Consider the following 12,754-nt stretch of genomic DNA (forward strand, 5'->3'; position numbering starts at 1 on the left):
GGTCAGTCCATGATCAAATCTGCAGCAACCTGTTCTTTTTACAGCAAGAGCAGCCAAGGAAAAAGCAATTCAAGCTGTACCAATTCTGTAAAGTGGTGCTGAGAATTAAGGAGGACCCTGAAGCTGAAGCTCCCCACACCACGCTTCTGGGGGACTTCAGCTGGAACTGGGAACAGGAACCTACCAAGAAAACATCCAGAACAAAGCTATTTATACAAAAGGGGCATTTCTTTTAAATTCTGCCCAGCCCCAGACAATGCCACCGAGCATGCAATGAGAGTGCTGGAAAGAATCAGGTCCCTGAAAAGAAGCATTCAGGACTTAAGTCAGAAGTATACGTAAGTAAGTTTGATGAGCCAGAAAGCACATGTACTGCTCAAACCTAACACTAAAATGAGGACACAAATGAAAGGTGAGCCACAAATATAAAGACAACAGCAGGAGGACCTGCTAGCTCTTGCTGTCACAACTCAGCCCGGGGAGAAGGTGTAAACAAACCTGTTTGTAATGTCAGAGACTATATATAGCTTACTATTCTAGTTTCTGGGATATGAACTGACTGAGAGGACACTCAGCAGAATATATTTAGACCGCAAACCACTATATACTGGTGCAAAATTTAAAGCAGTGCATATGACGTCTTTCTCTTGAGTTCCCACAAAGCCTGGGAAGACAATATTAACAATCAAGATGCTCAGAAATTTTCCAGCCCTGCATTTTATTAAAACTCCCAATCCTTTAAAATGGCTTACTACTTCCATTGATATATTTTTTTATTGTTCAGGTTGTCTGCCTTTCTGCTAGCTCTCCGGAGCAGCCTGTTCTTAGCCTGCCAAGGCTCTGGACCCACCGATGGCAGTTTGGGCCTCTGCAGTATACAGCCTGCCCCAGAGCCTGGGATCCCAGATCTGTCTGCTGAGTAGAGGAGTGAATCCCCAGGTAAATGCCAAAGCTGTTCAGCTCACGGTAAGGAAAAGCTTGAAGGAAGTACAGGCAACTTGGTCTTCAGGCACATGTTAGAACAGTCCTATCACTGCCTCTCCTAACAAAGAGTCGAATTAATATGAAAAACACAAAAAAACTCATCTGTAGCTACAGGTATGAACTATGCCCTTCACAGACCATCTCAGCAGTACCAAACTTCCAAGTGACTTGTAAAAACACTCAGGCCACTGTTTACAGAGCTGCCTACTGTTAGAGGAGTCCGCCCATAACACCAGGATCAGCTGAGCCAGCCACTTACATGAGTACAAGCAACCAGATCATCAAGTACTATACCGGAAAGAGACTGTGGTCAACAAACATGCAAACAACATGTTCCACACTGCAACCACTGACATCAGAAGTGTATACACTCACCAGCTCCTGATGGAATAGGCTCAAACCCACCTTACAGGCTCCCATTCCACATGGGAGAAGGGAGCTCTCACTAGGGTTAATATTAAACTTACAGATTAGACCAATTCTCATCAATTTTAGTAAGAACTGCACACAAGGTCCAAGACACTATTTATCATTATATGCTTCTCTACTGGTCTTACCCTGCAAAAGCATCATTCCTTTTATAATGTTACATGAATTTCAGTGCTAACTTTATGAACAAAACAAAGAATGATTTTCCAAGACATAAACATAACAGGTGTGGCAAACTGGCTGGAGTGATGCAATCCAATGCAAGACATACAAAACAAAGTTATTTTTGATTCTTAGCTCACTGTGGACTAAGAAAGCCAATAAATCAAACTAAATCTAACACAGCTTTTACCTGTGGGTGACCTTAAAGTGTTGTCAGAAGAGAAGCACCATTATCACTAGTTTTACAGAAAGGGAAATTGAAGCAATGCGTACAAAAGAATTACTAAGTCACCCAGCAGATCACTTACAGAGAAACAAGATACTCTGAATCTCATTACAGCTTTCATATTACAACAAAATACTAACTGATCTCACAAAGCCAAGCCACAGAATACCATGTAGACAGATAACTGAGACACGACTAGGGAAAAAAAAAAATGGAAAAAAACCCTGGCTCATTTGCTAAAGCTACCTTCTGTAGTCCTTCTTGAAATATAGAATCATAGAATCATAGAATTGTTAGGGTTGGAAAGGACCTTAAGATCATCTAGTTCCAACCCCCCTGCCGTGGGCAGGGACACCTTACACTAAATCATATCACCCAAGATATCCTTCATTTGCACTCCTCCAGCAAAAAGCAGAAGAGCAAAAAAGCCTATTTCAGGCTTTAATCTGGCTTTAATATCTTTAACAAAAACCTGAACATCAACAATTTAAACAGATCATCTGTTTAGCACAAACAACAGTTTAGTAGTATATTAAAATTAATAGACCAAAATGTTTTTCTGCTATGCTGCCATAAATTGACAATAAATCATGTGGCCACAAGGGTATGAAACATTGCTAGTCTTCTGAGCCATTCTGTTTCTTATGTGATAAATTATAACAAAAAAATAATGTTGTACTCTTGGCTATATTTAAATCCAGTACATGACATGACATTAGATGAATTTAAGGCTTTGGAACAATATCCTGCTTCTTGAAATTAGTAGAAATTGCGTCCTTTTCTTCAGCTGGGCCAGAATTGGGTTTATTACTGTTGGCTTAGTTCATCTACTCCACTGGCCCTTTAAAGGACAAAGATGATTACAAATATACACTATTGTTGAAGAAAATACATACGGAAATACTTTATTCAAAATTTTGAAAGTGAATGGTCTTAAAACGACAATCTGATACACTCTCATTTAAAATACAATTCCTACGCTTTTTTTTTTTATTACTTAAACACTATTATATCCACATGGCATTCTGTCTTTTCAGCAACTCAAAAAGTAGGCAAATACAAACAAACCAAAGAAAAGAGAAATCACATTTCCCCAGACTTCCTACCACTGTAGCAACTGAAACTTAACTCCAAATGCATGTTTAAAACACAGTGTGGTTTGATGAATAGCTTACAGTAGTAGAAAAGTAGATTCCTATTCCTGTTCCACCAGTGACGCCTCTATGCCTCTTTCCTCTTACACAGTTTGTGGTCCGTGGTTAAGCTTTCAGACTCATTCTCTTTCATTCTGTTTCCTCAGACCCTTGCACAATGGGGTTCTGACCACACAACTTTAATTCTTAGCCAAGAGCACACATTTCAGGTGCTGAGTGCCCACTGCTCTAGTCAATCACACTGCTTTTACCACAAATCAAATGGCTTATGCAGAATTTGGCTCTTTATTAAATCAACTCAGCCCAACAGTTCATATTCTTAAAACTCTCAGACATAGGACAACTAAAGTAAGAAGCTGTAAGAATCAACCTCCACATAATTCGAATGACTGTCTGACATCCTATACTACAAATACACCACTTAGAATAGAAGTTTTAATGTGCCAAGGCTCTCACAAAAAATAAATTTGTTTATAAAGGCAAAGCCTTCACTCATCATTTCAGAAACACCTCTGACATCGACAGGTGCTTTGCAAGCCAAGAGACTACTCAACCTGGCCAAGAATGTCAGACACATATAGCTCTTTTCAAAAGTCACAGAAAACAGTACTGCGCCATCTACAAAGTTTTTACTTCCTAACTAGGCTCACAACAAAACACTACGGAGTCCCTTACCGTAAACCTCTTTACGTAATCAGAAACACAAAATCCTCCCATGCTCAAACGAAGGGACCTGTGCAGGGAAGATTCCTGATATAAAGTTCCCATCCTGTTTGGCTTGTACAGAGGTCACCCAGGTACCCTGCAGCCTTTTACTGAGTAAAGCTGCACAGGCTCCCTGGATCTTGCTAGAATTCTGCTTGTGTGATAAACCAGGCATTTCATCTTATCTAACACTGCACCAGGCATTTCAATAATTTCACTTTCTTATCAGCAGTACTAAGCTCTATCTATATCCCAGCAGCTCACTTCCTGAACCAGTGATAACAGCTACTGTAAGGTGTGGAAACAATGGGAGACCACAGCCGAGCCTCTTGAGTCACTAAGAGTCCCTTCTTTGCATTTCTCTGTTCCTTTGCTTATTTTTGCTCAGTTTAACTTTGCTTTAGCTGTAACTCAAGGACAGCATGTTTGCTTCAGCCAAGCACTGACAAGACTGTCATTCATTTGACTGTTCTGTTTTTCAATGACACTGACTATTGCTGTACAATGTTTGCCTTAACATAACATTATTTTTAATCTCTTTTATTTCCAATTTCTTCAGCATAGGAACAGAGGGACCAAAAGAATGAACAAAAAAGGACAAATATTCATCCTCCACCAGAAGTCACATACCCATTTATGCCTTGAAGCACTGTTTCTACAGCCTGATGCTAGGCACACTGAGCCATTTACTTCAGTTTGTAAAATACCTTTCAATCAAACAGAAGTCTTCACACAACTCTCCTACAAAGTCCATCCAGGGGTTCACATATATGCCTACACTGAGAAACTTCTAATGTTTTTTCTACCTAAGAAGCAAGCATACTGTATCTAAATAATGTCCCTCCACATGCATTTGGTCCTCAACTAATGAATTCCTTTTTATTTTGCCCTGTGTAAAATACATATCATCTTGGAGTTCTTACCTAAATGATCATGTCAGTGGAACAGAAATATACAAAGACAACAGATACCAAGATGCTGGACGATCTAAGAAGGAAACCAAGTTCTGGAGATGTAGATGCAAAACAGCTTTTCATCTGTGCTGTGCATTTCTCTCCCACTTTGCCAACAAGAATTAGCCATTTGATTACTAGCTACAGCTGACCTAACATTAACATGAATCACATCAGGTGTGGGTACACAAAATGACAGCCATTCACTAGGGACCAGAGGCCTCTGAGCAGCTGGACAAGCACTTCAGACAGCAGTATGTGGGCTAAGCATGGGCCATGTCTTCACTGCATAAATCAAAACCAAAAGCATGTTTCACTACAAGATGAGTGCACATGCACTCTCCCCTAAAATAATCAAGGGAGCAATGGAGGTAAGATACTGTACCTTTATCATTATGGTCTAAGAGAGTCAGGTCCAGAGGTGTGGGTATAGATCTGGCTAGCCCTCTCACAGTTAAAATGAGTGCTCTGTTTCCACTTGGGTTTGTTCTGCAAGATAACTAATATGCTGTTAAAAAAACCAAACAAACAAAACAATGTGAGTACACACAAAACCAGTGAGTTAAGGTGAATGAGAACCTCTTACAGGGCAAAAGCCAGCGAGAAGATGGCCATGCTTGCTGTGCTGCAGGTATTTCCTACTGCGTGGCATGGAATATTTTTCAGGCCATTCACCAAACAACTGAAAAGACTAGGGGTGGCCTAGTGGTACAGGGGGATTTGACGGTAGCTCATAGAGGTGAGAGCTCTACCAAGAGGTTAGCAGTCTAACGTCCTGGTAAAGGGACACAGGCCACGTTAAGCTGCCCAAGACATTACATGTAGACCTCCACAAATGTGAGGCCAGTCTCAACTGCCAGACTTCTGCCTAATTTCTGACTCCATCTCTGTGCCTTGGTTTTTCAACTGTAAAGGAGTTAAACTCTCCCTAGCCCACAGAACATTTTCAGAGCCTTATAATCTATTATTACTAGATTACTATTACTATTATATCCCTCTTTTAAAAGGTAAACCCAGTCCATAAACTCTAGATCACTGTCCCAAAAATTTTAAGATGCATCAGCTAGCTCCATAGAATGGTGCAGGAAAACTGGTGTCTCCCAGGCATTAAGCAATGAGACTGCTGCTGAGCCATTTTGCCTGGACAGGGTAAAACACCTGGATGCTTTCTGGCAGCAGCTCCAGCAGTATTCCTGGCATTTGCACGAGGAACACTATCCAACCACTCTCAGCTGGAGAGGAGACTATCCACAGGGGCATCAAGCTCTTGAACTCAGCTGTAAGCTTTTATTAATGTGTAACTTGATTGTATGAATTAGAGAACCCTAGTCCAGATCCTATGAAAACAACAAATATTACTCCTGTTCAAAAGGTGTAGTGCTTAACAAATGAGTCAGGAGATACTTTTTTGCCCTCCCTGAGTCTGAGTATTGTTAATACATTTGTGTCTTACTCCAATAGCACAAATAATTATGTTGTTACTCCAGGTTTAATAAAGAGACTCTATTAATCTGGCAGCAAAGGCATGTACATCATGTAAGCACCACGCTACAGGGGAAAGCTTGCATGACAAAGAGAATCCTTTAGGAAATTTGACAAGCACTCCAGAACAAGCAATGCTTAGCCTGCAACCTTCCATTATCAGATCTAAATACAGGACTGTAGTGTAAGACAACACTTTCCTGCAGTATTTTTATTAATTAGTATTAAGAATATAATTATCATGATTATGAGCTTCACTGACTGCTTTTTCTCCATTTTAGCATCAGAGAAAAATAAAATCGGAGCTTTTCTCTCCCCCACTTTAATTTCATATCTTACAATGCCCATTCTGGACTGTGTTTTCTTCAGAAGAGTATTAAAATCAACAGATCAGGAGCAACTATGTAACATCCAATCCACAACAAGGAAATAGTTTCCTTTCTAGAAAGTTAAATGTATTGCTGCGGACAGAAAACAGGCAATGGACATGGGACTACATTTTCTTTAGTACCAAGGAAAAGCCTATTTGATTTTACAGACAAGTCAAAATAGAGTTTGGTGCCTTGCCCTATAATACTAAGAGCTAGAAGCAACGAAAGTGCTTCTTTTGAGTAGAGGTAACCAGTCCAGGCTTTGCAGATTTCACAGGACATTATTTACTTACAGAGTAAATGCAAAGTTTTTCAAAAAATCATGAAATCTAACATCCAAAAAATTACATAAAGATCAAGGTTACTAATTCAGCTTTTAGAGCAACTCTTTGAATCTGCTGTGCTTAAACTCCAAAACTCCTCCTTCAAACCAAAAGAGGTGTTTGACAGCTAGATCAGCTCATTCAAAGACCAAGAAAAGGAAAAAGGTAATATTAAGAGGCTAGCTGTTATTACTAGCTTGTCCAGCCTGCTGCTGACAGATATGCCAAGTCCTTGCATAAATACAGAGCAAAATGAAGGGGCTTAGCATTCTTGGGGTGACCTCTCTCATCACCCAACATCAGCCTCTGTGAATTGACAGGAGGTACACTCCACAAGCACATTCCATTTTTAGAGAATTTATAATCTAAACAACATTCCTTTGCTGAAATTGTTAATACAGAGAATTAACATTCCTGAGAATAAGTAAGGAGAAGCTTTAGTCCCCTGGCACATTACTTTCAAACACACTTAAAAGTTAATAAATTACTTAAGTATTTTAGATCCTTTTGTCACCAGTAATCAGAGACAGGGAGCTAGTAACACTGATGTCACCCAGTTTAACTCATGACTATGCCCAAAACATCTAACTGAAGATTCACAGTTCTCTTTGAAAAGGGATTTCCAAATTCTACCAATAACTTACCCTTTCATTATGCTTCCATCCATGCAACAAGCTAGAACTGAATGCCAGCATACCGTAGTGCTCCAGGGAAATGCAGACAGAATTAGCAGGCAGGGTATTGATATGAGAAATGCTCAAGTCCCTTTCTATATCTGATCAGTATTCAGGAGTCTGTGAAGACTTTGATTGACAAGGCATTTCTAGGAGCAGTCAATTCCTGGTTGTCCCTGCGCCAGTATCAGCGCATTTCTAGAGCTGCTCCACTCACAATGGATTAGTATTAAAGGCCAGGTCTGAAAGCTTCCCCACCCTCCCCACCTCATTAATATTCAGTCTATAAATCCCATTTACACAGGAACTCATCCCCAAGCCTAGATACCTCAAATTATATTCAGTTTTTAAACCTGCAGCGTTCATTACCACTGTTTCAGAAGGAAAACTCTAGCAGCTTTAGGCAGGCTGCTGTTGTTTAAAAGAACAGTATCTAAAGCTCTGCATTAACTTCATTAGCTCACAAAGACCTGCACTAGAATGAATCCTGCCTGAAAAGCTCAAATACAACTGTCAGCAGGTTTTCATTCTTTCATTATTCTGCTCTTGTTCCAGCTGCCAAAGCTGATGGGTATATCTGCAGCTGAACAAAGTCACTAAAAAGGCAGGTTACATAGCAAACACTTCAAAAATAATTACAGTCACCATAAAAACAAATTAAGAGAGTAACTCAGTATCAACTTTGTCTCTTGGCAAGCATGGGTAGAGGACTTTTGTAACATGGTATGCATTCAAAGCATACCACCTTACATAGCAAACCTGGCTTTGATGGTCATAAAAAAGGTCCAAAGGAGAACAGATTCAAACCTTCTCTGTAAGGATGGGGTCCACTTTCTTGGTAGTACTCTTACTTTTAGATAGCTCACAGCACTGTTACACAGGTGAGCCCTACAGGCAGCAACAGCTTCAGGATGTAAGGCAGACACCCTTCTGGTCTCCACTAGTGAAGGAATGAACAACAAAAAGATTAATTCTAGTTTTGCCATATTCTCTTTTACAAAGCACTTTTGTAACAGATTTACTATTCAACAGCCTGCTAGTTTTTAACATGGAGAGGTAACCTTCTGAAAAAAAAAAACAACCCAAAACAAAACAGAAAACAGAAAAATTTTACATCATTCCTCCACTCACCCATCAGAAACCTACAGTTGTGAGATCAGATCAAGCATCTTTCCCAGAAGATGCGATAAGCAGACTGTCATTTGCATTGGATGATAGATTTTTATCAAGTACCTACTTTGCACACTCACCAATCTGTATTTTTATAAAGAACTAACTCATACCTTCTTGTCCAGACTGGGGCAACCACAAAGCATAGTTGGACATTACAAGCTCTCTTTCAATGGTCTATTAACTTGAGAAAACACCATTTCTGTGAGTAAGCCCCCCAAAATATAAATGCTGCAACAAAATTGTATGTCCAATGAACATATACATAGAAATCAGATTTATAGGATTACTTTACATTTGAGTTTGAAATTCAGAGGTTAAGCATTTTAGATGTAGTTTAACTTCGGCAGTCTGGATTGCTGGCTTTACTTTTTCTTTTTAAATCAGTGTTCACTAACTAGATTCATTCCAGTCCTCAAAAACCTTCCTTACAAAATGTTTCCTTATTTTCAATCAGCTCTGAAGAACAAGGATTAACACTGTCAGTCCCTCTCCCAGTAGTGGAGAGGGATCTTGTTTATCTTCCACATTGCATCTGAATGTTTCCCACAAGAAAAGCCCAGTAAACTCACAACTACGGATACACATGGGGAAGCCTATACAACAGACTTAAAAAAGAGTCTAGCCCCTGGAGAATTGATTTCTCAAACTACCTAATTTTTAGGTAAAAAGGAAAGGCTCAGCTCTGAGAACAGCTTGAGTAACAGTATCCTCACTCTTCCCACAAATTCAGCACCTCTCCATTCACCTCTCTGTTGTTCTCTGAATTGCTTTGCTCCTTCTCACATGTTCAGTAATCTGACACACGTGCACCGACTTCACCGTCACAATATTCTACGGGAGGTCTCCATGTCTCTCTCCAAACAGCCTTAACACACTCATCTTTAATTCTCATCGTTATACCCTTCTTTCTCTATCAAAGTCTAACTTTTCTTCTTAATCTCCTCACCATTCCTAGCTTGGTCCATTCCTTCCTTGTCCCCACGTCTGGAGTGAGCTGCAATGACCTCCCTCCCTTTGCCATATAATGAAACCCCACTGCAGCTAAAACAGTGGCTAATAATGAGAAGTGCATGACTGAGTTTCTTCTTTTTCAATGGAATTGAAAGGTAAAACTATAGCACCAGGCTCTGAATCAGACTAGACTTGGACAAGACTTGATATATCTCAATGTCTTAAGCATTTCATAATTTAGTGTATTGTTCAGCTGGGTTCAGCTGTAACAGGGTTCAGCTTTAACAGTTATTTTTCTCCTTCCTAGTAGCTGGTGCAGTGGTGCGTTTTGGCTGTAGTATGAAAATAACACTGATAATACACCAATGTTTTAGTTATTGCTCAGTAGTGCTTACCCTGATCAAAGACATTTCAGTCTCTCCTGCTCTGTCAGTGAGGAGAGGCACATGAAGCTGGGAAGAAGTAGAGACAGGACACCTGACCCAAACTAGCCAAAGCAGTATTCTGTAACACAGCACAGCACGTCATGCTCAGTATATAAACTGAGTTACTCAGAAAGCCCAGATCACTGCTCAAATCAGGCTAGGTATCAGTAGGTGGATACTGAGGAATTATATTGTGCATCACTAGTGTTTATTGCATTTTTGGAGGCTGGGTTATTTTTTTCCCTTTCCCCTTTTAGTTTTATATTCTCCCCCCTTGTTATTTCCCTTATCATTATTATTAGTGGTAGTAGTACTAGTTTTGTATTGTACTTTAGTTTTTGGACTGTTCTTTACTTGTGGGATTTACATTCCTTCCATTCTCCTCCCCATCCCACCCTGAGGGAGTAGAAGGGGAGGGAGAAGAGGAGGAGTTACTGCTGGGCTTAAACCACAACATTCATTCTTTGGAATTGCTCTGTCTGAAAGAACAGAGATTTGTTACTTTTTCAAAATAACAGGAAGTAATCATTATCCTCCACTGTTTCAGAAGGCTAAAGTAAAAAGCAATTATATCTTAACCCTCATTCTACAGTAACACAGTTTCCCCAGTGAACTTTAAAAAAAATGAACCTTGCATTTCTAACTTCTTTCATTGGAGGTCACAAATCAACATTTTTTAGTTTTAAGGCATTCCGCCAGCTGACAGTCTCGGGCAAAATAAAGAGCCATTCAAGAGTTTCTTACATTCATGCCTTTTCTTTGACTTCTGTCTGGTGTTCTAAGACAAACCCTGTGCTACCTTCAGGACATTCTGTGATTTCACAAGGTAGGTTTAATACCTACTACACCTCTTAGGACATATTTAGATATAAAGATTCATGAACTATGCTGTTAATGAAATATATCCCTTTACTTAAACAAAAATGTCCTTTAATACATCAGAATTAATTTCTTTGTCAAAGAAGTAAACTCCATAAACAAACATTACTTTCAAACACATTACAAACTATTGTGCAATGCCAGTAAAATCAGTGTAGCACTCAGTCTCATTTACTTGTTTTACTGAAAATCAGAACTCCTGGTTCACCTCCTGCTCCAGCTAGTTCAGTGACCTTAGATGAAACACTATATACTGCTGCTGAGGATCAGGACCTGGGGTCCAGACCACCTACATAGACTTCAACCATGAATCTCACTATTACATGTGCTCACATGTGCATTTACACACACACACACACACATTCTGCTCCACAATTTCTCCAAATAAAGCAACTTTGATCTCAAGCTAAAGTTTTTTCTTTTTTTTTAGCAAGCTATCTTCAGTACAGCTCAAAAGCTGTTTATTCCAAGACGAAACAAAAAGCACTGACCCTTGGAAAATTGCCAGACTGTTAACATTTGCACTCCCGGTATCTGGAGCACTCACTGTTCTTAACGGCATTTTATGGTCTTCAACACAGTCCAGGATTAAATATAGTATTTATTAATACTTATGATACAATTGAAGACAGCTGTGTTTGAAATCGAGTTCTGGTTCTATGTGCAATGCTAAGAAGCACCAAGAAAAGCAGCTTATAGGGGATGGGGAGAAGATGAGGGAGGGGTACCTGACTCTTTGCTGGGGGATATGCTGCATGGTGACACCAAATAATTAATGAGCTTGAAATTAAATAACTTCACTGAAAGCAGGTTTAAGTTTTTTTTCTGGCAAAACAAACAAACAAACCCAAACCCACAGATTTATCAGTTTCCACTGCTTTATGGCTAATACATTTTCTTGCTTTTTATTTAGATTGCACATGCCAATCAACAGCCAGCAGCTATGAACAACTTTTTTTTAAGTAAGAGCAGGAAAAAACCCAAACAAACCCAACATTATTACATTGTTTTACAGATACTTTCAGTTCATTATGAATTCACAATATCTACTGAAATCATGCAGTGTATTTCTGCAGTGCCTGATTAGACATAAGGCATCAAATTTGATCATCCTCATCTCAACAGAAAAACTGCTTAATCAGTTACAACTTCAGGGCTGCCAGACTGTTCAAATTCTGTAACTGCTAGTGAGTTTTGAAAATGACAACCTAAACAAGAGAGGGGGATGTCCTATCACACTGCTATCTATGTGGCAACCTCCAAAAAGGCAAATATATAAAGGCAAATATATAGGCAAATATATAAAGGGACAGCAACTACTTGAAATGCTATGGTTAGATTCACTAGAGGTTTATTTGCCAGAATCCACAGTGAAATAAAACCCTAGAAAGTCAACTACAAAACACTCGTGACATTGTTAATACTTTAAGGGATAAATCATTTTATAGACTCACCTGAAAGCATTGGTTGAACTTGTTAAAATTTGCTCTGCTGTATTTTCTTTAACAAGAAGTGAGGCACAACAGGAAATCCGTAGAGTGAAACAGTTGGTACTCAGGGCCCAACACCTGCTACAGCTAGACCTGCTCCTACAGACCAAGAACTCGCTAACAGCTGAAGGACATCTTCAAGGTCAGGTTTTTTTGTAAAAGAAACCTTATTCCTGCTCCCCAAGACCATTCCAAGATGCAAACATAAAAACTGGAAGTAATAGGCTATTATGAGATTTGCTTGAAATGCACACTTCTAAGCCAAACATACTTTTTCAGATACACCCAGAGATACAATATTGCACACCAACAATACCTGCACATGTTCATGCATGCAGAGAAACCATATTCTGGAGAACAGCAATTCAAAAAG

At 39.4% G+C, this 12,754-nt stretch overlaps 1 protein-coding gene across 3 annotated transcripts in view; it reads right to left on the reverse strand.

Annotated features, from left to right (window-relative positions):
- Positions 1-12,754, reverse strand: part of MYLK3 (myosin light chain kinase 3) — a 54,919-nt gene that overhangs the window by 30,679 nt on the left and 11,486 nt on the right. The window contains exon 1 of one of the 3 annotated variants that reach the window (XM_062626040.1): positions 4,999-5,105. The exons of 1 other annotated variant lie outside the window; for it this stretch is intronic. In XM_062626040.1, the coding sequence (XP_062482024.1) occupies positions 4,999-5,007 (9 nt within the window). In that variant the 5' untranslated portion in view covers positions 5,008-5,105. Of the gene's footprint in view, positions 1-3,630; positions 3,788-4,998; positions 5,106-12,754 lie in introns of those variants that run through there. One more of the 3 variants, XM_062626037.1, reaches the window with a different exon arrangement.

The sequence above is a fragment of the Pezoporus occidentalis genome, unplaced genomic scaffold (genome assembly GCF_034315485.1).
Source record: "Pezoporus occidentalis ecotype Australia unplaced genomic scaffold, CSIRO_AGI_Poc_V1 ctg287, whole genome shotgun sequence".
In the NCBI taxonomy this organism is placed as follows: domain Eukaryota; kingdom Metazoa; phylum Chordata; class Aves; order Psittaciformes; family Psittacidae; genus Pezoporus; species Pezoporus occidentalis.